Source organism: Equus asinus, chromosome 11 (genome assembly GCF_041296235.1).
Source record: "Equus asinus isolate D_3611 breed Donkey chromosome 11, EquAss-T2T_v2, whole genome shotgun sequence".
NCBI lineage: Eukaryota > Metazoa > Chordata > Mammalia > Perissodactyla > Equidae > Equus > Equus asinus.
In genome coordinates this window covers 82,225,119-82,251,721 of record NC_091800.1, presented here as the reverse complement: position 1 = coordinate 82,251,721, position 26,603 = coordinate 82,225,119, and the positions used below count along the sequence as shown (strand labels likewise).

Genomic DNA, 26,603 nt, shown 5'->3' with positions numbered 1-26,603 from the left:
GGTTAAAATGTATTGAACAGCAAATTTGAAAATGAAATGAATTATGAACTGGTTATTTTTAAATGTCTAGTTGTTTGACTAGAATTGATCAGTTTCCCTACAAAATTTCATCTGACAAGCCTCACCTAAATGTTGATTCTGTATTTCTGTTCCAGCTCACTGTCTTCATTGTCGCCCCACCCACTTTGTACTATAGCTCAAGTTATTGGTAATACAGAAATAAAAATAGGAGCAAGATAAAGTCACAGGAATGTTCTCTCGTGAATGTCTTGGGCTGGTGTTCAGGAGGCAGGAAGCGCCTATCTGAGTCCCTGGGGAAATAGGATATTTAAAGCTGCAGAATTTACTGAGTGTGGTTTTTTTTTGACGGAGTCACATAGTTAATGTCTATAAATAGAAAACCCCGTTAGACTGAGATCCAACAAGTACGGGCTTCCGCGTCTTCCTCTGAGATAGTACATTGTTCAACTACCGTCAGGAAAGCATTTACGGAATATCTAGCAAATTTGTTTCTTGTTCGGTTAGAGTTAATGGGATCTTGCCAACATTGCCTATAATATGTCACTTTTGACAAGAAGTTGAGCAGGCTTTATAAATTCCCTTTTCTGTGGGAGCTTTTGTGCCACCGTTTGTGCACAAGGCTAAGATGAATATGACTGAATAGAACTGGTTAGGACTACGTACTTCAGTTAAAAATTATTTCAGCGTAAAGAATGAAGCAGATTTTTGCCAGAAGATGGAGGCACTTCACCAGCCAATGTGATCTAAACACTCCAATCTGAGGTCAGGGATCTCAGCTCCAAGTGGTCGATGGTTTGATGTACTCATTTCCTTCTCTGAAGATCTCAAGTTTGAACGTGAGTTTCAAGCATCACTTAATAGGGACGTCAATACTGGCTAACAAGTCGTAGCTGTCCTCACAAGGCGTCTCCAAGGAATTCAGGAAGCAAACAGGTGTGCACCAGCGTCAGGCCTGCGGACATCCCCTCTGGGCTGCAGCATTTCTTCGCTCCACACCTGTTATCGGGCCGCCCTCAACTTCTTCTTCCATTCCTGTCACACGGAGATAGCACGTGCTGGCAGGAAACACCCTGTCTGCCTCTGGGTGCAGAGAGCCCTGGACGTTCGCTGTGTCGTGGAGCCAGGCGGACTGTGCTAAACTTACATTCAGCTCAAGCCTGCCTGCCTTTGTGTGAGCCCCACACAGCTGCTGGGTGACTCCTTCTTAGGCAGGCTGGAGAGCAGCCATCAGACTCCACAGGTGTCCTGTCACGGTAGGGACCCATGCAAAGAGTTTCTCCCGCAAGACGGGACAGTGAGGTCTGCCTCAGCCCCGTGAGAGAGGCTGAAGTTACAGAGTTTTCACGGGTCTGATTTGGTAAGGTGCTCGCCATGTCTGAATGCTGAGCATTCTCACCCGAAGGGTTGTGAACAGGTGTAGACATGAACTGCAGGTGGGTTTCCTGACGAGCAGATGGGGCCACGCAGCAGGCAGGCTATGTCAGGCCCACAGAAAAGTTCTATTTGAACTGCACAGTGTTTTTAACCTCTTTTAAATTGTTGGGTATGTTTAAACATGGGAAGAGTTCACGTAAGATGTGGATTTCTGATTCGTCTTGAAAAAATGGCACTATCTGGCAATTCTGTTACCCAGAGCTGCCCCACGTCCCGGCTCTCTCCAGGTGACTTGGCGGCCTGCTCCTGAGCCGACCTTATCTCTCTGTCCCCAGAGCCACTTGAGTTTGCAACCTGGGCACAGGCCTTTGTTATCTTCTTTTAAATTGGCAACAGCTAAACCTACAAACACAGTGAAATAACAGAACAAGAAGACAAAACCGGAGCAAATGGTAACCCTGCAGAGGAGCGTGTTCCCAGGGGGAGACCCAGCATGGGGCAAGCCTTGCCGTGGGGAGGTGGCTTTTGTAAAACTCCTAACTCACGTGTTCATGTAAGGAAGTTTCCTGGCTGGGTAAGAAATAAAAAGAGAAGTGCTTGGGCCAGCCCTGTGGCCGAGTGGTTAAGGTCACACACTCCTCTTCAGAGGCCTAGAGCTCATGGGTTCGGATCCTGGGCAAGGCCCTAGCATGGCTCGCCAGGCCACACTGAGGTGGTGTCCCACATAGCAGAACTAGAAGGACCTACAACTGGAATATGCAACTATGTACTGGGGGGCTAAGGGGAGAAGAAGAAAACAAAAAGAAGAAGAAGATTGGCAATAGATGTTAGCTCAGGGCCAATCTTTCTCACCAAAAAAAAAAAAGAGAGGTGCTCAACTTGATATAGGGAATAATGTGACATCTCTCAAGCGCCCTCTCTCCTTGCGCTGTGGTGTTTGCACATGAGGAGCATCTGCAGACATCCTTCCTGTGCACCACGCCGCTCCTTTAAGTCGTTCTTTTTAAATTGAGAGAAGCAACGCTCTGCTTCAGCTGCCTTTCAGGTTAAAACCAAGAACAGGAGATGTTTTGGCTTTATGAAAACACCGCTCATAGAATGTTACTGAGTTTTTAAATTTGCTAGAAAACTTTTTGCCAGAAAAATCTTGCTTTTTAAATACCTGAAGTAAATAATCGTAACTTGATTTTGTCATTGTCGGCTGGAATTTAGTTCTTACTAATACATGTTCAGTGAGGTGGCGTAATTCTCCATTTGAGTCTAGATATGTAATATTCTGTGTGTCGTGTATCTATGGATAAAAATGTTACAGAATTAGGAGTGATTTTGAAAATGGATGCACATTAGGTAAAGAAATGGGTACTTCTGCTTCTCTGTTTATTAAAAACAATGCTTCAGGGCTGGTCCGGTGCCGCAGCAGTTAAGTGTGCATGTTCCGCTTCGGTGGCCTGGGGTTTGCCGGTTCAGATCCCAGGTGTAGACGTGGCACCACTTGTCAAGCCATGCTGTGGCAGGCGTCCCACATATAAAGTAGAGGAAGATGGGCATGGATGTCAGCTCAGGGCCAGTCTTCCTCAGCAAAAAGAGGAGGATGGGCGGCAGATGTTAGCTCAGGGCTAATCTTCCTAAAAAAAAAAAAAACCAATGCTTCTTTTAGAGCAGTGGTTCTCAACCAGGGGCAAGTTTGTGCCCAAGAGACATCTGGCACTGTCTAGAGACATTCACATTGTCACTACTGGGGTGGGGTGCTACTAATATCCAGTGGGTAGGGACCAGGGATGCTGCTCGACATCCTACGGCACACAGGACAGCCCCCAATGGGGCATAATCTGGCCAAAAATAGTCGAGAGACCCTGTTTTAGAAAGTTAAGTGTTTGATCCATGATTATGTTAGAATTTGAAGCAAATAGCTCACCTGCGTAACTTAAGCAAAGAAAATCATCCTTCTTCAGAACTACCTGAAATGACAAAGCTCTACATCAGCTGGTGACTGCACGGCTTCCACAGAGAGCTTCCGGAAGGATGGTGAAGGTGTTCCAGAGCCACGCCACTGTCCAGCGAGAGGGAGACGCGTCGGAGGGACTACTGCCCCGTGGAGCGACTTTGGAAAGAACAGGCGCTGATTCGTGTGTGAACAATAAAACGTTTTGAACATTCTCAGCATTAGCTCGGTTACCTCCCTAAGTATCATTAAATAGTAACTGTATTTACCGTTTCATTTACTATTACACTATCGCAGCTTAATTTTTTAATATTAGTTTTGATCTGATTGTAAGTAATAGTGTTTACTTCTAAGTAAAAAGGTAACCCCAAATATAAAATAAAAACGTTCATAACCTTGTCTACTCAACTCTCAACCATTGTCAACAGTGGTTAATTTTGAGTATATACTTTGAGTCTTTGCCCTGGCTTAGATGTACAGAACTTTTTAACATAAAAATAAGATCACACTATATATGAAGATTTGTAATATTTAATGCAGTATTGTAAATATTTTCCCATATCAATAAATTATTCTTGGAATGATTAAAATATAGAGTTTCTCCAATTGTTACACAGTGTTTCATCTTATGCATGTACCATCATTTATCTTAAAAATCTCTTATAGTAGAACGCATAGGTTATTTTCAACTTTTTACTAAATTAAATATTCACATTACAGTAATAACAGATAAATCTATGTAGACATTGACGATGACTCCGTAGGCTAAGTTCTGAAAAGTGGAAGTTACGGATCACAGACTTTATTAAGTAGTAGGGCCAAACTGGTCCCCTAAAAGGGCATATTCTTGCCAGCGTGGAGACCCACCCTTGCAGAGAATAGGTGTTAGCAATTACCTGATGTTTGCTAATTTGGTTGGGAGAGATACAATATTTTAATTTCATTAATTTGATCATTTGTGAGAATAAACTTTTTTTCCGTAGGTTAATTGAGTATTTATTTCTGTATATTCTTTGTGTATTGTCTATCATGTTCTTTGCTCATTTTTTCCCTGGAACATGTGTCTTTTTCTATTGATCTTTATCTATTAATTGTATTGTCTTTGTCATTAAATTATCCTTCCAGTTTGTTGTTTGCTTTTAAATATAATTTATGCAATAAATTCCTTCTTAAATCTAAATCTGTCTTGTCCCTTACGGAGTCTACTTTAGCATGTACACATAAAGGAACTTAGTATCTTTAATAACTTTTATCAGAGTCCTTTATTGTTCCTCAATCAATTCCTCGCTATTTCATTATATAACTTTTTAAAAGTCATGAGTTAAGTCATTTTTTTTTAAGATTTTATTTTTTTCCTTTTTCTCCCCAAAGCCCCCCGGTACATAGTTGTATATTCTTCGTTGTGGGTCCTTCCAGTTGTGGGATGTGGGACGCTGCCTCAGCGTGGTTTGATGAGCAGTGCCATGTCCGTGCCCAGGATTCCAACCAAGGAAACACTGGGCCGCCTGCAGCGAGCGCGCGAACTTAACCACTCCGCCACAGGGCCAGCCCTAAATCATTTTTGAAAATCGTGAGTTACATTTAGGTTTTACACACCTATTCAGTTCAGTCTAACAGATTTTTTCCGCATTCTTCCTACTTTCAGTCTAGCACAGTGTTAGGAGCTAGAGATAAGAGAAAACTAATCCATGAGAGAGGGCTAATCCAGGAGAGAAGATAATCCAGGAGAAAGGGCGATCCAGGAGAGAGGGCGATCCAGGAGAGAGGGCGATCCAGGAGAGAAGGTGATCCAGGCGAGAGGGCGATCCAGGAGAGAGGGCGATCCAGGAGAGAGGGCGATCCAGGAGAGAGAGTGATCCAGGAGAGAGGGCAATCCAGGAGAGAGGGCGATCCAGGAGAGAAGGTGATCCAGGAGAGAGGGCGATCCAGGAGAGAGGGTGATCCAGGAGAGAGGGCGATCCAGGAGAGAAGGTGATCCAGGCGAGAGGGCGATCCAGGAGAGAGGGCAATCCAGGAGAGAGGGCGATCCAGGAGAGAAGGTGATCCAGGAGAGAGGGTGATCCAGGAGAGAAGGTGATCCAGGAGAGAGGGCGATCCAGGAGAGAGGGCGATCCAGGCGAGAGGGCGATCCAGGCGAGAGGGCGATCCAGGAGAGAGGGCGATCCAGGAGAGAGGGTGATCCAGGAGAGAGGGCGATCCAGGAGAGAGGGCGATCCAGGAGAGAGGGCGATCCAGGAGAGAGGGTGATCCAGGAGAGAGGGTGATCCAGGAGAGAAGGCGATCCAGGAGAGAGGGCGATCCAGGAGAGAGGGCGATCCAGGCGAGAGGGCGATCCAGGCGAGAGGGCGATCCAGGCGAGAGGGCGATCCAGGCGAGAAGGTGATCCAGGAGAGAGGGTGATCCAGGAGAGAGGGCGATCCAGGAAAGAGGGCGATCCAGGAGAGAGGGCGATCCAGGAGAGAGGGTGATCCAGGAGAGAGGGTGATCCAGGAGAGTGGGTGATCCAGGAGAGAAGATGATCCAGGAGAGAGGGTGATCCAGGAGAGAAGGTGATCCAGGAGAGAAGATGATCCAGGAGAAAGAGGGATCCAGTGTCCCGTTCTTGAGGTGGGATGGGGGAGAGAGAGTAGTAAATAGATAAATACAAGCTTTTTTATGAGAATTGACATGAAATAGACCCACATGAGTGATTTTGTAATCAAATATTAACATTTCTGGTATCTTTCATGAACAGCTTCAATCATATGCAAATGCCACTGGATATTAACAAATCACAGCTTAAATTATTTTAAAATTCCTGAAACCTATTCCTGGGTGCTGGGCTGTCCCTTTACCACTCGGCTCCTCTCCATTCCTTGGGCCCCCGTCTTACGGCCAACGCTCCCTTCCTCCTGCACAGCCAGCCCTTCGCTGGCATCTCGCTGCCTGCAGGTGAGGGCCAGGGGCAGATCTGAAGGAAACCAGAAACGCCTCCTGTGCAAAGTTGTTCCACCTGAGCTTTTCTTTTTCCTTTTCCCTACCAAAATAAATCCTCTCCAGAATGCCAATAACATAGTACTGCAGCTAGATTCCTACAGTGGAAAAAAGGCCTAAATCAACTCCCAGGCGGGATGTGTACACTTTCAAATGTTTTGGAATCAGCTATCATAGTTTTAATAAGAATCGTGACTCGATGTTATGACTCACTATTCACACGAAAAGCGGTTTCGGGGAACAGATTGTTGGAAGCAATTCTGAGAGCTCAGTGCACCCTGCAGGCTGGTTAATGAGGACCCTCACCTCAGGCAGCTGCGTGTGGGGTGCCCCCTCCCTCTTCTCTGCCCACTGAGGAGGTGGCCTCAGGCTGAGCGGGGACCAGCCCGGGGGCCCCCCCCCCCACCCAGCGCCACAGCCCAACACCCCAACCTCCGGGGAAAGCATTTGAGCAGTTTCTCTCCCTCCTTCTCTCTCTCTCCGTCTCCCTCTCTCTCTCTTTCTCCTTACTTCTGTCTTGGCTTGTGCATTAGTTTCCTAAGGTAGTCATAACAAAGCGCCACGCACAGTGCAGCCCAGAACAGCAGCACTTTCGTATCCTACAGTCCTGGAGGTCGGAAGCCTGAGACCAAGGGGTTAGCGGGCACAGCACTCCCTCCAAAGGCACCAGGCGAGGCTCCTCCCTCCCTCCTCAGCCTCTAGTGCCCCAGGGCTCCTCGGCTTGTGGCCGCATCACTCCAGTCTCTGTCTCCATCTTCACACAGCCACCTCCTCTCTGTGTCTCTGTGTCCTCCTCTTACCAGGACCCCGGTCACCGGATTTAGAGCCCACCCTAATCCAGGGTGATTTCATCTCAAGATCCTTTGCCGAGACCCTGTTTCCAAATAAGGGCACATTCCGAGGTTCCAGGGGAACGTGACTCTTGGGGTGACACTATTCAGCCTACTACAGCTTGTAAAGTAGATTCCACTGTCTTCACGAGGTACTGGGGCACTCCTGCTTTCTCTCTTCTCTAGGCCATTCTTTCCCATGAGAGGAGGAGTAATGTTGAAAGAACTCCCAGATCATGGATGTTCTAGACTCCCTCGGTCTGAGGGATCTGCCGCTCTTCAGACAGAGACTCACTCGTGCCTCATCAGGAAACCCACCCGGCTGACTGCAGTTGTCCAGAGTGTGGCTCACGGGTGGTCTCACTATGCGGGGAGGGGAGTGGATGTTGTAGGGAGCCTAGATTGGGGCTCGAGTCCAACCCCTGGTCTTCAGTCCAGCTTGACCAGTAATGCAGTCTCATCTGTCAGACTCTTGAGCACACCCCTCAATAGTTTGGAACCCAGAAGTGGGGGAGGATGTGAGGGAGAAGAGAGGAGCCCCCGACGGCAGCCATCCATCGTAGGAACAACTGTCCCCACAGGCGAGAGGATGGGGCGCCAAAGAGAGGCTCCCAGAAGCCCACAGGCCTGCACGTGCCATCAGATGCTCTTCCCTGGGAGCAGCCCTAAGGTCAGAACGTGGGTGCACGGGCCTGGGGATCATAGGAGAACTGGGGGGCTGGGGGGGGTGCCCAACCAGATTCTGGAAGAAGCGCTCGTGAGGGAACCAAACCAGAGGCCCTCCTATCCCAGCTTTCCTGACGGCTCCAGGTTGTACTCTCCCAAGTCCCACTGGGGGAGGGGACAGGGCTGCGCTGAGTAGGGATCAATCAGGCCCAGCCGGGGGACGGCTTAAGGGTGAAGGTGGGGCCAAGGGCAGCTGCCCCTGTCCATGGATGTGCTCTGCCCTCCCCTCTGCTGCCCCTCAGGCCAAGGCCTGGGTGTGGAACCAGCCCCACATTGTCAGCCTCGTGGTGGCTAATCCTTCCGGTGAAGCAGCTGCTCACCCCCGGTTTTGGCCAATGGTGAGAGTTGAGGAAAATCTAAGTTATCAGGCAATCGGCCCTCTCCCGCCTATCTGACCCCAGCGGGGTGTCTGAGCGCACAGGACTCTGCAAGGGGAGCCAAGGTGACAATAAAAATAGCTTGTGACCGGACACTTCAGCTGGGGGAGGAGACCCTGGCTTCAAGGCCGCTGGTTCAGATCAGGACCGGAGGCAGCTGGGCCTGCGATGCTCACCGTCTGATGGGCACCATTGAGACCCTAAGGTAACACATCAGTGAGCTGGGAGTTCTGTCTGCTTCCTATTGGACAGGTGTCTCCATCACAGCTCACTGGTCACGACAGAAAGGCCAAAACTGGAATGGGCTCGAGAAAGAGCCAGTCCAGCCTTCCAATGGGGCTGACGCCTGGCATCCTCACGCGTGAACTGGCATTACTGTGGGATTTGTCCTTCAGCAAACAGACCCTCACCAGAGAAACAACTGCTCCCTGGTGAACAAATCTATTTGAAGAGCAAGAACGAATCAGGATGGCAACAGCATTCGTAGTAAAAGTAGCAACCTAAACGATCATGCTCTTCACAGAACCAGGATCTGAGAAGCGCGGCCTCATTGCAAGAAAATAAGGACGTAGTCCCAAGGTATCTGATTCTGAGAAAGCCCTGCACAGCGCCGAGAACTGGCGAGGTCGCATAAGCACTCAATAAGTGTGGTCCGTGCCGATGGCAGAGGGCCAGCGCTGCCCCAGGAAACGACGTGGCAGCTGTGAGCTGACTCTGGCCAGCCTTGGAGGACTTCAGACCACGGCCAAAGTCCACCCACAGCCCTGATGCCCACAGTGAGTGTCTGAAGAGGAGGCCCAGAGCTTTTCATGTTCATTCTGGATTAAAACTTTGTTGCACAGAACTTAAAAAGTGAACAATTGAGAGACGATTAGAGATACACAATTAAACCCTCTTTAAAAGTGCAGCCTACTGTCAGAGATGATTGATCTGAATTCATTGGGTCTATTCATTCTGTAGTTCTAATTTCTGTTAGTTTTCAGATGCCAAAATCAGTTACTTTACTTAAATGAGCAAGACCTCCTCTTACAGCCACGGTTGTTATGTGCGTGGGCAAGATGCGAGGGGTCTGGGGGCAGCATCTGCAGAGAGCCCTCAACTTTTACAGGGGCATCGTACAGGGACTTCAGAAATTCTCTGAGGCTAGGGCTGAGAGCTAAAAGCAGCCCCAGTGCATGTAGGATGGGCTTATATTTCCGCCCTGCCGCAAACAGGACAAAGGAGAAGGTAAGGGCCTTAATGACCACGCCGAGCAAGTGTCTGTCCCAGCAGCACTGGCGCATAATGTCCTCCTGGTTGCCTGGACTCCCGGGCATCTGTCAAGAGGGCACAGCGCCCACAGAAACCTGGGTCCACCCTGAGGCCTGGGAGCCAGGCAAGGAAGAAAGTTCTCCCCGGATGACTGAGAACCTTTCAGCAGCATCTGTCCAGCTGGCCACGGCCTCTCTGCACACATGGCCGGTGGACTGCATCCATCTCAGTCACACCATTGTAATTCGATTTCACAAAGGGGGCAAGTCCATGGGGCCCCTGACCAAGAACAGATGGAAGTTTCCCCTAGAAACGGTAGCAGGAGGTGTGGGGGCAGCACAGAATGACCATCCCGACAGCTGACTCGGGCAGCAGCTGCACTGGGCTGCCTGGCCAGGGAAAGCAGCCCTGAGAAGCCCTCAGCAGGAGCGGACAGTGCCCGTGGTGGGAATGTGGGCCAAAGGCACGGAGCCTGGACGTAGGCTGCAGCTTCAGAACCGTCAGCACACAAGAGGCTGGAAAACACTCCGGGGCTTGAGCTGGAATTTCACGTAGAAAAACACAGCCTGTTAAGCTAGAGTAACTGGCACAGAATGGGAAAGCGGTTATTTTCTAGGTCTGTGCAAGGTAGGAACCAGCAGACCCAAGTTGAAAAGCACTTTGTCAATGAAAAATGGAGAGCCATGATGAGAAGCAGTTGGAAAAACAGGCATGGGAGGGAGGAATAAGGCATTCTGAACTGTTGAAAAGAGGTAAATAGCAGGAATCAGCAGCTTAACATCAGGTGAATCTGAAAAATAGACCACACGTGTTGCTAAATTATACAATATGCAATGACGCACAAAATAAATAGTGTTCTTGGAATAGAGGCCTGTGAGTGGCCAGGGGCACCAGAAGAAGGAGGTGGTGCCAAAGAACCCAGGAGCGTCAAGGGGCTTTAGGGAGCTGGGACTCTGGAGGAGGAGTGGACGTATGGTTGGTGCTGGGAGGGCAGAAGGATGTTGGAGCCGTAGCTGTTCACTGAAGGAAGCCTGCTAGAAACCAGAGGAAGCCCTTCTCCCCTCCTCTTGCCTTCCAATCTCTCACCTGTTGGGAGAACCCAGTAAGATGTCGTGCACATCTGGGAAATGTGGTCCCGCCCTCCAGCTCCATCATTACAGGGCAGAGTAGAAAAGGGTAAGCAGGAACGAGGCTCAGTGACAAGTGGGATGTAACACAAGCAAAATCAGCTCTTTTATGACTTTCCTATTTCAGTTGATGGCACCAAAGTCCTTTAAGAAGTGAAGACGGAACTGCATCTCCATTCACACCCATCAGCAGCCAAATCCCACAGACCCCAGCGGCATTGTCACCTGTTTCCAGTCTCGTTGGGGGACCGCCTGAAGCATCTCCCTATCTTCTCCATCACAAAGTCCTTGTGCATTAATTTCTCTTTCCAGTCCCTGCTTTCCTTGCTGGACTATCATGTTTTGAAATATTTACCTACCAAATAAAATAAGTTCATTACATGATCATTTGTTTTCTTATTTAATAAAAAGATGTATAACTGAGAAGCACAACTTTGAGGTAAGTTAGCTCACATTCCAGCCCAAAGTGAAAAAAGAAACTTTTAGTTACACTTCAGTTACATTTATGTCCAATCACTGTACAATTTCTCTTTGGTATTTTGAAATATTAAAAATAGCTGGAAGACTTTTATTACTCATAACAAAGACCTCTAACGGGACGAGGACCCCAGATTGATAAACACTGTCCTAGATCATTCTAATTGCCTATTCAGTTAGCAAACTACCAAACACCTATTGAAATGTCCCACTATTTATTAAGCTCATTTCACAAAGGAGAGTCTAGGGTTTCCCTTTCCCTGTGAAGCACAGATGTCTGGGTTTTGTCAAATGCTCCTTCACATATGGCTCATTTGCAGGTTATAATTTCCAAAAACAGCCACAACAGTATCTATCATTCCACAGGCTGCTTCTTTTTTTAAAACAGTGTAACCTTGACACTTCTATCAAGCCAGTAGTTTCCTCCATTTGAATCTGGACAAACTTTGTGACACTCTTGAACGACATAGTGTGGCTGAATTGATGCTACGTGACCTCTGAGGGTAGATGATACCGTGAAAATGTCATGGATTTCAACCTGGAGCTCTTGGGACACTCGCTCTGGGAGCCCAGCCGCCATGCTGTAAGGAAGCCCAAATGAGCCCATCATGTTTTAGATTTTTATCAAAGTTCCTTTGTATCCAGCCTGTCTCACTTTTATTTGAGTCATGGATTTTTTTGTATATTTATGTGGCTGCAATAATTACTTTTCCAATAACAAGAGGATTATTTTCTATTTCTCCTAGGTTTTTTAACAGTTTCAGGTCATCGGCTACATTTCTCCAAGTTGAAGTCAGTCGACAGACACATGAAAAGAAGAGAATTTGGCCTGGTCTGGTCTCTATTGCTGGACAACAGGAGAAAGAATCAGTAATTTTTTGAGTTTGCTTTTTAATCAAATTTTAATTATATAAGCAATCCAGGTGCATTTTGAGGCAATTCCGAAAAACTAAAGCACAACAGATAGATAACGTCCCCCTTGCACACGTGTACCTGCTCCTGCTTGAACACCTGGCCTGCTCCGGCTTCCCAGCAGATAACTCTCCTGTCAGTTTGGTAGCGTCTCTTCAGAGCTTTCATGCGCTTCCATGCACGTGTTCTCCTAGAACACACACAGTGTGGTTAAACCATGCAGTGTCGTTTTGTATGTGCTTTTTCTTTTTAACACACAAACTTAACCATAGTATAGAAATCGTCCTGCCCTGTCCGTTTTTATTCTGTGTTTGACTGCACACTCCAGCTCCTGACACCGCGTAGGCCCTGGGCTGCCGTCAGCCGCACTTGTGCCTGTTTAGAGTTAGGGTTTCGGACGTCTCCATATATTATGCGATGGGGTTTGCGCTTCCGTTTCTTCTTCTCCTTTCAGCTTTGGGGCCATTTGTGGGTGATTAAGAGGGAATATGTAACTTTATTACGTTTCTCCCAAACCAGACATGTTTTGCATATTTTTTGTTGGGTGTTAGGGGTCTATCCCTCGTCTAAGATAGTTTTTGCTATGACATGAAGAATATTTCTTATCACATCTTATAGTTGGTTATTACTAACACATAGAAAAGCTATTTTTTGGATTCTATTGATCTTATATCCATCGTCTTGCTAACCTTGGGGTTAAGGGTTACTGCTAACTGGGGTCTGAGGATTAGACAGTGGTAACCTTGGGGAATGCATTATTACACATGTGTGATGCTGGATGCTATTTTCCTGATTTTGATGGATATTTTATAGCTACAAAGGAGAAATATATATACTGAAATATTTGGGGGTGATAGAGTATCATGACCTCAACTTATTCTCAAATAGTCCAGGGGAAAAAGTGTTTGTACTGTTTCTTGTCATTTTTATGTAGGTTTGATTGTTTTTTCTAAATTTATTTTAAAAATGCTTGGAGATGCCTGCTGCTAAGGAAGCAAGAACTTAGAAGGCAGGAGTAAAAGGGTTTAGCTGAGAGGTGTTTGAACGCGTGTAACTGCGATGCTGTCCAGTTCCGAAAAGTGGAAACGTGCTGGCGAGGAGCCTTTCGCTGCTTTAACGCAGTGCAGACAGCGCCCGCCGGACTCAGGTGGCGAGGGTACCAGAACCCTCCCCCTAAGTCTCGAATGCAGCCGCCGGTCCAACAGTCTCGGCTGCTCCTCTCCTTTCACGCTGCCTTTGCCACTTGACTTGTTTGGAAGTTTGAATCCTATTATCAGCTGCCAAGTAAGACGATCGAGTCTTGGTCTCAGTTGGACTTTTTAAAAAACAATTTACAAATGCTCCTCCAGGGCAGGAGCCGGGCAAGTCACTGTTCGAGCCCCTTGCAATCCTGTGATTCAGGACATAAAAATTAGGCGAAGAGCAGAGGGCACCTTGGGGCTATCCATTCTGCTCAGCTGCCCCTCCCCCCTCCACCTGCTCCGGGCCAGGAGCTGGGAAGAGAACTTCAGGCGTAAACCAGCTCAGCCTTCCGGGCAGTGGATTTAAGGGAAATCTTTAAATAGTAGCAGCTGTTGCTTTCTCAGGGAACTTTCTGGGAATATGTCTACTTAGCTCAAATAATATTTTGGGATTTTCTTTAAGAACACTCTATTAAGAAATCTTGAATATTAGACTCAGAAATCAGTTTAGTCACATATTCAGAATGTTATGTCTTTCATACACAGTGAGAAACTAAATATACAAGTGGACAATGGCCAGAACATATACTAAAATAGAACTTTGACCTGCAACAAGCAGCAGCCTGCCCAGGAAACCAATCCCTTTTCTTCGGTAAACAACCCAGGAAGCCAGCTGCTCTAAGTGAGACTCAAAGGAGCCCAATGGCGATCCCTGGTGACAATCCAGGAAGCAAAACAGTAACTTCTCGAACATTCATCCCAAGTGGCCAGGACTTGACCAATAACTGACAGCTTCCCTAACTTTTGTCCCAGCTTACAATTTAGGACCAACCAGAGAAAGCCTGATGTGCTCTCCTAACCAGCTACACGGTACACCTGCTGCTGGCTGATGTCTCCAGCTCCCCTCAGCCGGCAGCCTCCATCAGGGCCACCCCAGCTGCCCCCTCGTCTGCTGTAAGCTTTTGCCTCCCCTGCCTGCTGTGAGGGTCTGCCAACCCCGAGTAATGGTGGCTGACTCTCTGCTGTAGTGAACTCTGAATAAACAGCCTTTGCTTTTCTCGTTTGGGTAGTATTCATTCATTTCCCAATATTTTCACACACATGTTATCTCACTTGACCCTCACACAACCCTGCAAGAAGTTGTGGAGCAAGTGTCCCTCTGTGTCCTTAAAGACAGGAAACTTCGAAGGACCCACCTGACATTGTTCAGGTCAGGGTCAACACCAGAATTAGGTCATCTGATTTTTCATCCTGGGTTCTTTCCAAGGCGCTCCTGGACGTACGTTAGCACTTGTTATCGTGACCTTGCATCCTGAGGCTACACTGAAAATCAAGACTCAGCGGCGTAATCCAACAGGTATTTTTTTTTCATTGTATTTTGTACAGGGTCTCCAAGTCCAAAATTCCTTCCCACCAAATATTTGGCCTGGTCTCCAGCTAAAACTTCTCTCCTGACACTGTGCCTGGAGAATAACCGGTTTCCTCCCCCTCGCTGAGTAACAGGGAAGCGTGAGTTCAGACTCCCCAGAAACGCAGAGAAGGACTTCCTGATAAGACTCCCTCTCATGCAGCCCTGGCACGACCTGGCCCCACCTCGGGCCTCCTGTGGCTGAGCTCTGAGGTTCACCAAGATGCTCTCACAGAGCAGCCTCCTCCAATCCCCAACCTGGCCGTGGATCACCATCATCCACCCATAAGCTGAAGCGCTTCCTCCCTCCAGAGAAGGCTCTCCCGTGGACGCAGTTGAGTGAACTTGCATGCTCTGTGCTGTCCACAGTCTCAGGAGTGAGTACTTCAGTGTGGACCATCCTTCCTGCCATTAAACTCAGTATCACGAGTGTCAAAATATAAATAATAGTTACAGTCGGTTTGATCAAGGCATCCTACCCAGTCGCCTGAGAATGCCTGGAGTCCTATTCATGGACTTTGGGGCTGTAGACTCCTGATTTGTAGGTGCTATTTGGTGTGAATGTGCATTTTCTGGGGATAGCTTCCCTTTTTTGTTGTTAAAGTACAATTTTTGGCCAATCCTCCTCCACTTTTTTTCTATGTGGGTCACCACCACAACATGGCTGATGGGTGGTGTAGGTCCACACCCAGGATCCAAACCCGTGAACCCAGGCCACCGAAGTGGAACAACAAACGTGACCACTATGCCATGGGGCCGGCCCCTGAATGACGATTTTTTTAAAAGTAAAATCAGAACTTTCATATAAAATGTAGAATGAGCACACGACAAAGATTCTATTTAGCTCACTAATTAAGGAGGGAGCCAGTAGGATGTTGAAGAACTTAAAGAAGAATTAGAAGAAAAACTCAAAATGTCATACATTTATAGTAATAAAGGAATACGGAAAAGCACTTACAAATAGATGCAAAACCAGCAAAATTGGCCAATATCTACAGGGCAATAATCAACTGCATTCCATCTAACAGAATTTGCATTTCTGTGGGCAGGAATTATCTGCTATTAGTTTTCTATAAATTTATCAGTTTTCTATAAATTATAGAGTTATAAAATAGCTCAAAGCCAATAAAAGGTGGAGATCATCTGGTGGGTAAGCTAGACAGACCCCCACTAATCCTGTCTGCATTTGCAGATAGTCTCAAAGAAGATTATTTCTGATCACAAACTGTAGCTGGTTTCATCAGTTTTGGCCTGATTATTTACAAAGCTGCAATAAGAATGTTAATTTACCTTGTCGATAGGCATTGGTAAGATGGAATCAGAAACTACAAACCTTTCACAAAAGAAAGCACCAGGCTCAAAGGATTTCAAACTCTCAAACTTTTAAGGAAGAAATGATACCATTCCTGCACAACCCCTTCCAGAAAATAGAAGCAGAGGGAGCACTTCCTAACCCATTCTACGAGGCCGGTGTTACTTTAATACCAAAAACCGGATAAAGATGTTACAAGAAAGGAAAACCACAGACCAGTATTTTCATGAACAAAGATGCAGAAATTCCCAGAAAATATTAGCAAAGCAAAGCTAACAGTGGATAAAAAGAATTATAAAGCATAACCAAGCGGGATTTATTCCAGGTCTGCAAGGCTGGTTCAACATTCAAAAGTCAACCAATATAATCTGTCACATCAACAGGCTAGAGAATAGCAATCACACAATCGTATCAATTAATGCAGAAAAACCTCCACTGGAAAGTCTGATGTGTGTCCCCCATTAAAAGCCACTGGCTTAGAAGATGCTAGATTCAAATGGAAGACTGTAACCATCAACATTTTAAATAACGGCTGAAATTCGACTGGTAGGTGTAGCCTGCTGTTGCCTGACACCCCAGAACTTGGGAAGACACGGCAGCTCTGTTTCGTAAGGGTTTTGATCAGTGTTCCCTGAGGTTAAACACTGCGGACAGCAAGGCACCACCACCTCCTCAGGGACTGCCCACGAGCCTTCCATCTCTGAAATATTTATACTAGTCATATTTCGTCTGTGTGAGTTTAACCTAGGCAAGGCTGAACATCTCTTCAGATCTGACAGTTCTTTCCGTGAAATGCTACAACGCAACATGTCAAACTAAATTCTTGCTTCAAGCCCTTCTCTGAGAAATCACAGAGAATGGTTTTTCCACTTACAATTCTCTGTGTTTTTCAGGGACCCTCTGTTTTAGGTATAAAAGATATCCTGAAAATTTTATCTTATTTTTTTCTACGTTTGTGATCTGATTTTGGGCAGGCGGATATCAAAGTTGTCAGACTTGGTTAAGATTAGGTGATGGCCTGAGGTAACCTGGTTACCTATGTAATCAAAGTGATAGTAAAATATTGAAAATAAACGTAGACTATAACATGACTATTTCAGAAGTCTCAGTTCGTTCATAAGTGAGGAAACCTTTTACTTCCTCCATAAGTATTAAGAATGTAAAGTCAAAATTCTATAATTCCTTAAATGACTATAGAATTTCTGGCTAGAGCAGGAGTGACCCGGAAGGTCTACCCCATCCGGGGACCTGACACCATCATCTCACTGACACCTCCCAACGGCTTGACAGGCAGGCATCGTCATCTTACAGACAGGAAAACAGACGGAGGTGGAGGAAGTTCGATGATCTGCCCCAGTCAGTGGGGAGGAGAGGCAGGACGTGTGGCCGAGCTGCTAAATCCCCCTACGGCCTGTGCCTGTGGCCGCCCTGTCGTGCTTCCTCCCCCGACGCCAATACCACCCGCACCTCCTACGTTCTCCGCCCCACAGCCGCCAGGTCTCCGTCCAGGGTCCAGAGATGCACTAGAAACAGGACCCTGGTCGGAAAGGACAGCTATATTTGCTGGACAGTGGCTCCTTCAGAGGCTCAGCACCCCAGAACCCGGCTCGCACAGCCGGGAAGCCAAAGGGGAGAATGAGCGATGGGGAGAGCTCCGCGGGCCTGCGCGACGTCACAGCTCCTGAAGCGCCTGTCCCCACAGAGACACAGGGGCAGAGAAGCACCTGCTCCTTCCTCCCCACGGCTCCTGATGGCTCTCGGCCCTGGGAGAACACACCCCTGGAAGGACCCGAAGTGGAGGGCCACAGCAGAGGAGAGTCCTGGGGGCCTGGGCCCTCGGGGTGGCCCGGCCATCCTCTGCCCTTCCTACAAACAGCTGGCAGGCCATGTGAGGATTAAGTCAGAATTAAAGTGCAATATTTTTTTCTCACAAGTATTACTAGATGTTTGGAATTAATAATAGATGTGAGACAGATTGCATAGGAAGCATATAGAAGTAGGAATTCTAAGTTTAATCAAGAAACAAGTGTGTAAAAACTTACGTCTTTTAAGATTTATTCATTCTTCTTCTTTCAAAGCAGAGCTTTAAAAAAAAAACCTCTATAATAATGGCTTTATAGGGCTTTTTAAAGCCTAGGAGTAGAATTTTTAAAGAAGCAATTTTCATTCAAATGTTATGTAATCATCTACTTAATAGCTCTCTTGAAAATTCTTATCCTGTTTATTATTCCCAGTTAATGGCCTGAAAGGTAAATTTAGTTATGAATTTTTTATTTAAAAAAAACTCAATTCATCAGAGGCAAGAAAGAAAGACTATATTCCTTCTCGTGAATCTGTTTGAAAGACTGGCTTGTCGTCCTAGTTAATTAGCCACGGAGTCCCTCCCTCCCTCCCTCTTTCTTCCCTCCCTCCTTCCTTCAGCCAATATTATCGAGCTACCTACAGTATGCCAGGCATCCTGCTGGGCATCACCTTAACAGGGTTTTCATTTTAGTCAGATGGACAGAGAGTTAACTGGGATACAAATTTTAGAAACGACTGAAGTCATGACAGTGATAAGTGTCCTCAAGAAGCTGGATGGAGCAGGCTGTTGCAGAGCTGGAGGCTGTGGGTGAGTGAGGACGCTGGGCGGGCCCTCGCCCTCCCTCTGCCCGGAGGCACCATTTGTTATGAAAGCACATGTGGGGTCATTTTAAAAGTCAACCACTGTCCCAGCAAGTTCTGTTGTGGCTACAGACAAGATTATTCTAAAACACCTATGGCAATGACAAGGAACTAGAAGTGCTGAAACGATTTTGCAAAAGAAGAATAAAGCGGGAGGACTCAGCCTATCCAACTTCAAGACTTACAGAGGGACAGTAATTAAGACATCAAGACGGTGCCGCTGCAGAGGGACAGACACACAGCACAAGAGAGCAGAAGGGAGAACCCAGAAGTACACCCCCACGAACCTGCTCCCCTGAGAACAATCAGACATCGATGGGCAACACACACACACAGCCGAACCAAGTCTCAAACGTTGTACAAAAATTCACTCAACGTGGATCAAAGGCTGAGGTGTAAAACCTAACACTTTTAGACAAAGAAGCATATGGGGAAACACTTGAGATCTAGGGGTAGGCAGAGTCCTTAGACTTGACCTCAAATGCATGATCTACAAAGGGAAAAATTGACAAATTGGATGTCCTCAAAATCAAAAACTTCTGCTTTGTGAAAAACCCTGTTAAGAGGATAAAAAGATAAGCTACAGAGTGGGAGAAAATATTTGCAAACCACATATACAGCAAAGGCCTGATCACAATATATAAGACGTCTCCGCTCCCTGAGCTGGAGGCCAGAAGAATAACAGATCTATGTAACATGGCACCAACTCTCAAGGAGCTCCCAGGAGACGTGGTAGATGCATGAGTCGTGGCAATGAGACGACGTGATGGGTTGCGTGAAAGCCAAAGTGTTTCAGACGCTCAGAACGGAAGCCCAGTTCCAAATAGGAACAGTCACTTATTCATTCATTCGCCAAATCACACACTTAGTGCCTCCGTGGTTCCGCGTCCCCAGTGGGATACAGCTGTGGGCGATTCAGAGGCAGTCCCCGCCCCGGGAAGCTCCTGCTGAGTGAGGAGGCAGGCGAGCACACATGCAAACAAAAATGCAGGAGGATACACTTAGCACCACCCGGTGATAACGTGAGGCAGGAGGAGGTGAGGCAGAGAGAGCAGGGGCAGAGGGGAGAGACTGGGGAGTTCATCCAGAAAGGCTCTGAAGGGTGTGTGTGTGCTCACGTGTGTGTGTGCTGGCAAGTGCCGTGTGTATTCAGTGTAACGCTAATGACGTCAAGGTCTCATATCTGAGCTTTGTAAGTAACAGCTAGATGATCACTTAAGTACAGTCAATCTCCTTTATAGTGAATAAATGTCAAAAATTTATGACCACGAAGAAGAGATTTTTACATTTACTTTCAGTTAACATGCTAATCTTTGGAGAGCAATTAAAATTATTCAATTAATTGATGTTCTTTCCAAATTTTTCACTTCTTTGGTTTACGTTCATTTTGAATTTTTAAACATATAACTAATAATGGCGTTGAGGAATAAACAAATCTACTGGAATGAGGTGATCATCACTTTAGTAAATAATTAAATGATTTCTGATAGAAACCAAAACATTTTATAAGTGCCTTGTGAATAACCTAAAAGTTTGCTCGACCGCCGCGCTAAGCGTCCTTGTTCTGACTGCCCTTGTTCTGACTGCCACCGCACAGACTAGACGAATTGCGTGTGAGATTTTATCAGCTCTTCACTTAAACGGAAGAGCCCGTTTCCACAGACAACACACTAATTTATCCTGATAGTTGGAGTGCAGCTGGATTTTTATCAGTATGAACAATAAGAAAATTTAATTTAAAAGATAAAACCTCAGACGATTCCATCATCTTTAGAAGCTCTGAAAGCACCCCTTCAGCTGAGGGCAAAGTGCCGTGCAATTACCCTTCCAGCACACATCCAGCAGCAAACACCGAGAGGCACAGGCACACCACAGAACAGAACTAATCCTCCGAAAAATACAGTTACAGAGGGAAAAAATCAAGGTCAGAATATAATTGCAATATGCTTTTATTTCATTGGTGCACTTTTCACTCAAGTTTCTTTAATTTTCACCATTATGTCAAACACAGAAAGAACTGAGGGAAGAAATAAAACACAACTGTACCGTGTCTCTCATTAACTGCTGGACAAACGCCAAGGCCTCCCTATTAAGAACAGACATGAAGAGGGTGATTTTCTGAGCAAGCAGCTGAGTTTCTAAGAACCAGATCCATCCACACAGACCACAAAAGACCCCAGCTTCAGCCTGTCAACAGGCAAACAGCCACCAAGAGTCCCGCCGCCGGCCACACCCCGAGAAGCCCACCTGCAGGGTGACAAGGACACTGACAAGGCAAATTGATACATTACAGTATTTCAGGGGTAGGGCAAAGAAGTCCTAAACAAGAGGATATTTACACGGTAAACTTTTAAATTTCAATAATTCTTAGCAAAAGTATAAAAGCAACAAAATAACAAGTCTGAATGGATCCACAGAGACAAATATTCCAAAAAGCATGTACCACATCATCTCTAAGTAGTCCACTGACCTTCCAATTCAAGGATGGAGATTTTTACGGCATTATTAGAGGTGTTTTTTTTTAAGATTGGCCATGAGCTAACATCTGTTGCCAATCTCTTTTTTCTTCTTCTTTTTCTCCCCAAAGCGCCCCAGTATGTAGTTGTATATCTTCGTTGTAGGTCCTTCTAGTTGTGCTATGTGGGACGCCACCTCAGCATGGCCTGACGAGCGGTGCTAGGTCCGTGCCCAGGATCCAAACTGGCAAAACCGTGGGCCATCTAAGCGGAGCGTGTGAACTTAACCACTCGGCCACCGGGCCACAGGGCTGGCCCCTAGAGTTCTTAAGTATACGTTTGAAGCAAATCTGAAAATTTTTGAATTTGAAAGCAAGAGAGCTCAGTTCTAACTTCCCCCTGCTTTTTCACTCCCGTTTGAAGCTCTGACCCTTTACAGCTCTGGCAGGTTTTTCCTGAGGCGTCTCCACCCTCCCATCCACTTAACCCCCAGCTGACTGGTTTTCTCCCCCGACGGACAAGATTTGTTCCTCAGTCAGTTTATGGGCTCAGACCCCTGTTAGCCACAAAAAGGCAGGTGGATATGGCTTCTCTAGATATTTTGATAACAAACAAGAGAAAATGTGGTTTTCTTGTGTAATATTGCTTTTCCCTCCAAAAATCCTTAGAAACATCTCCTCAAACATTGAAAGTACTCTCTATACTAATCATCCAGGATATCTGTGAATTCTCAGGGCCCTCTGTTTTTGCCTGTCACTGCATTTCAGCGGAACACAAGATAAGGAAAACACAAGTTGGATGCCAGTCCCGGCACCACTGGATCTGATCTTACAACTGTGAAAAGGAACAGCCCAGGGGCAGACCCAGAGCAGTTTTTAATGACGCCAATTCAGAAACAGCAAAGCTCAAAGGGCACCTGGCAGTTTTCCTTTCAGATAAAAGGAATAAAAACTCATCCTAGGGGATGCAAATCAGTCAAACCCAGAGGCAGCTAAGGGGGACACTGAGCAAGGCTGAGAAGCAGGAGAAGGAGAGAAAAGCCTTTCCTGGGAACCAGGTAAACGTGGGGCATTTGAAGGAGCTTCCTGGAAGGACGACAGAGCCACTTCACACATCCAGTGAGCTCTCAACAGCCAGCAACAGATGGAGAACCCCCTGCAATCAGGAAGGGCCTGATGCAGGGGAGGTGCTGAGGAGGGCAGGCTGGGTCACAGGGAAAGGTCAAAGCACAAGGACAGACGAGGGAGGTGCTGGGGAGGGCAGGCTGGGTCACAGGGAAAGGTCAAAGCACAAGGACAGACAAGGGAGGTGCTGGGGAGGGCAGGCTGGGTCACAGGGAAAGGTCAAAGCACAAGGACAGACGAGGGAGGTGCTGGGGAGGGCAGGCTGGGTCACAGGGAAAGGTCAAAGCAGCAGCACAGACAGAGGAAAGAGGGTTCCTGTTCCCGTGCCTGACCCGCATTCCTCTGATCCCGAGGCAGGAGAAGGCGAGATGCACGCACACATCCACGCCGGGCTGACTCCACAGAAAACCAGCTCCCATCAACATGTCAGGACAGTCAGAGTTTTCTGGAAGGTTTTGTTCTGACTGGGGGTTTCTTGACCTGGGGTCCACGGACACAGAATGCCATGGTTCGGAGAACACCTGGGGACTTGGAAGGGAAGGTAATTGCACCTTTGTTTGCACTTTATCTGAAATTTAGCTCTTCCTTCGATTCTAAATGCAAATAACAAACCACAGCACCTGCGACTTTGTCACCATAAGAAATCCCGGATTTTCACATCACATGTTAAGTTGGTGCACAGATCTTGACACAGCCATGGAGCCTTCTTACTGAATGTGTTGATAAAACCACATCTATTACCATATCACTAATTTACTATTAAGTTTGGAAACACTCCATAAAGGAAATCTGAAGGGCTCTTTACTACTGATTTTATCTAGTATATGGTGTTTTCTATTCTTAATTGACTATTAAAGTTTTTTTCCTCACAGGAAAACTCCCAAGAAACGATTCTACAAAGGGGAGTGGGTGTGGAATAAGGAGGCGCTCTGAATTTATCTCGTTTGTCATCCCCAACCTTCAAGACAAACTCTGCCAACGTCCCCCTCACGTCCACTGGCACTGCAGGGAGTCAGAGGGTGGGCGTCCGAGGTGTCCTCAAGAGCTGCTGCACGTCAGAAACACGTGGAGCCTCAGGAATGCTCACGCCCACGTCCAGCCCAGGTTCAAACTCCCTGCGAGGTTCGCAAGCACAGCCCAAGGGACGTGCAGACTGAGAACCACCGGGCTCGACTCAGGCCTGGTGAAGGCGTGGTGGAGAGCAAGGACCTCCTCACGCCAGCAGAAAGGCGGGAGCGGACTCAGCAAAGGAACCAGGGATGTGCATCGCGGGGTCGGAGTCTGAGTAACCGAACCTGCAGCCTCCTGGCCTCCAGAAACTTCACATTTTATTCTGAGTAAAGAAAGTAGCATTTCTTGAGACAGATGTTCAACAAATTTCTATCAGATGAACGACTGTATACCACGTGGATTGGTATTTAGAATGGACTGTGCACTTGGGGAAACAATATCATGAAGACGGTTCCACATCTTCCTGAGTTCTGTGAGCTCGTTTAAGGCAAGTGTTTAAAGTCTTGGTCTGGTAGGTCTGCCATCCGGCCGTTTTCAGGGACAGCTCTGTTGAGTTAGCTTTTCCTTGCAACAGGCCATATTTCCTGTTTCTTTGTGTGCCTTGTGATTTTTAGTTGAAATCTGGACCCTTGAAGCTAACAAGGTGGTAACTCTGGAAATCAGATCCTCCCCTCCATGGGGTTTGCTGTCTCGTGTCGTGTTTCTGTGGTTTTGATTGTTGCAGGCCGTGCTGAGGATGGGCCTGAGGAGTCAGCTCGTCAGCTCGCGGTTTTCTCAGGTGTTTTCTGTGTCGCTGCCTTTCCCTGGGCACACACAGTCACTTCCTAATTTCCCTGATGTGCAACGGTTTGAACGTCCTAGTCTTTAGTGTCTGGCTCCCAAAATGTAAGACAGAGAAAAAAGGTGGGGAGGAGGGTGCCAACCCTTTAAATCCCCTGGGATCACCTCAGCCTGAGTGCCTTGCCACAATGTGGGGGGGGGGGTGCAACAACAAGGGTTGCCCCCTCTGTGACTGCCCCTCTGTGATCAGAAGCAGCAATCACAACACAGATCCCCGTTATCTGGAGGACAGGGTCCTTTTTGCTGGCTGTGTCCGTGTCTCCCACACGCCTGTGCGAGCCGCTGCAGGAACACGCGCACAGTTGCCTCCACGTGGCCGGGGGTAGGGGCCTGGGTAGCGGCTCCTGTGCTAAGAGCTGGAACTGACTGACATTAATCTCAATTGACCGTCCAAGGCTTCCTCTGGGAGTTGCAAGCCTTCAGCAGACTCCAGGGCTCCCACTTAGTTCCCTCAGACAGATCCTGCCGGCACAGTTGCTCTCCGTGTGGATGGGGAGCCAGATTCCCACCCAACTCCGCCTTCCAACTCCGCCTTCTTCCCAGAATTCTCTCTGTGACTGTTTCTTGAGGGTGGGGGTGTAGATGATTCTCACCTTATTTTGTTTACTTTGTTTATTTCTGCTTTGTATGAATTTTTAATAAACACATTACTTTCATAATCAGAAATAAAGAATTTATATTCTGGAAAAGGAAAAGCACGGCCCTAATTTACCCCTCCTGCTGAGTCTGCCGGTCATTCCGCGAGTCTGTTCACCTCCACTCTTGAGGAATATGAGCCTGTCTACCGGAAGAAAGATGACCTTTCCAGGACCCTTTGCAGCTAGGTGTGTCCAAGGTCTGGCCATTGAGATATAAGTGGAAATAGAGCAGCTTCCAGAAATCTTCTCTATGAGATCATTGGAGCGTGCCCTTTGTCATTCTCCATCCTGCAGCCTGGAATGCAGCGGCCACCACCTTGAGCCGAGGCTGAGACCATGCCCTGAGTGAGGCCATGACGTCACCCCTGGGTACCTAACGCAGCAGAGCATCACACCCTCCTGAGCCTACACCTGGACTTTCCCACGAGGCAGCCACTCACTTCCCTCTCCTGTAAGCCACCGTCGCTTGCTGTTTTCTAGTCAATCACAGGCAGACCTTACCTGGATTAATCTATCTCTTGTGCCACCAATAAAAAGTCTTTTCTATTTTTTTTTTCTGCTTTATCTCCCCAAATCCCCCTGGTAGATAGTTGTATATCTTAGTTGCAGGTGCTTCTAGTTGTGGCATATGGGACGCCGCCTCAATGTGGCCTCATGAGCGGTGCTGTGTCGGCGCCCAGGATCCGAACCAGCGAAACCCTGGGCACCTGCAGCGGAGCACACGAACTTAACCAGTCGGCCACGGGGCCAGCCCCTAAAAAGTCTTTTCTTTAAAAAATGAATGTTGTTGCCGCGTTCCAGCTGTACAGTTGACCGTGCACTTGCATGCTTATGACTAGTGGGAGCAGGCGGGTGAAGCCCAGCCTGACAGAGCCTTTCCCCTCCCCTCTACTGTTGCTCTGCTGTCCATGAAAATGGCCCCCAATTGCAGGACATGAGAATTCTGATAAACAAATCCTAAGGTAGTGGGGAATGTCTATTCCAGTTTGAATTTCTGAAAGAAACTGGCAGCATAGCTTATCAATAGCACAAAATCCAAAGTTTATACTTCAATTGCTGTTCGCAGTACAGGTGAAAAGGGGGAATTCTATCTCCCGGTGCTCTGGGGAGCCTCTGGAGAGCTGGGTGGACCCCACATAGGAGAGCAGAACCTGGAAGTGTTGGAAGGGCAAACGCAGATTAATGAGGCTCAATTCTGTCTGCCGAAAATAAGAGGAAGGATTTCCCTCCTCTTCTTGTTCTTAGAGCGTTTACTTTAGAAAACTCATATTTTCTCCTGTCTTTGAAATGTATGTAAATCCTTTTGAATATTGGGGAGGGCTTCTGTCAGCTTTGTGACCCAGAAGTGTCTTTCTCAGGGAGCCGGGAGCCATCCCTCAGACACGTGAACCTCCAGGGCCACGGCGCCCAGGTCCCTCAGGGAGGGAGGCTGCAGCCTAACTTTCCCAGGCACCTGGCTCCAACTTGCAAAACGACCTCCTGTCATGAGGGCAGCGGACAGACAGTGCTGTCCAGTCCTTGTATGTGAGGACATTACTGCTCATCCTGAGAAGACGCATGTAGCAGGTGGCGTCTGCCTGGCTCTGTAAAAGGGTGAGGTTTCTTTCCATCTCTGCAGTCTCTTAGCGATTGCCTGTGAGGCAAGTGTCATTCTGGTGTAGGCTTCATTCAATAATAAACTTGTTCTCTTCCTCTTCTACCCTGGTGGGTTGGGAGGAGATTTTGTTTTTAAGTATATTTCCCCAGCATTAGGCAGACATGTTTCCCAAGAATGTTCCAGAAACTGTGGCAAGAGCCCCGCTGAGGACCCTGGGGCAGCAGGATGTTCCTGTAAGGGGTCCCGAGGAAGCCCTCACCAGAAGGGACTCTTTCAGCAGAGAAGAGGGACACACGAGAGCAATCTACGTGGACCGACGCCCTGGACCCTGTGGGAAGACAGACCCTCCGCCGCTGCTGCTG

At 47.3% G+C, this 26,603-nt stretch overlaps 1 protein-coding gene and 1 long non-coding RNA gene across 3 annotated transcripts in view; one reads left to right on the top strand and one right to left on the bottom strand.

Annotated features, from left to right (window-relative positions):
• Window positions 1-3,865: 3,865 nt before the first annotated feature.
• Window positions 3,866-26,603, bottom strand: part of LOC123289687 (tensin-1-like) — a 55,798-nt gene continuing 33,060 nt past the window's right edge. For both annotated transcript variants that reach the window (XM_070520153.1, XM_070520154.1), the window contains 2 exons: window positions 12,092-12,200; window positions 3,866-5,938 (listed from right to left, as the gene is read on the bottom strand). In XM_070520153.1, coding sequence (XP_070376254.1) covers window positions 4,979-5,938; window positions 12,092-12,178 — 1,047 coding nt within the window. In that variant the 5' untranslated portion in view covers window positions 12,179-12,200 and the 3' untranslated portion in view covers window positions 3,866-4,978. The remainder of the gene's footprint in view (window positions 5,939-12,091; window positions 12,201-26,603) is intronic.
• On the top strand, window positions 20,528-25,177 carry LOC139046524 (uncharacterized). The gene is made up of 4 exons (XR_011506662.1): window positions 20,528-22,088; window positions 22,509-22,696; window positions 23,028-24,830; window positions 24,939-25,177. It is a non-coding gene; the product is annotated as an uncharacterized lncRNA (long non-coding RNA).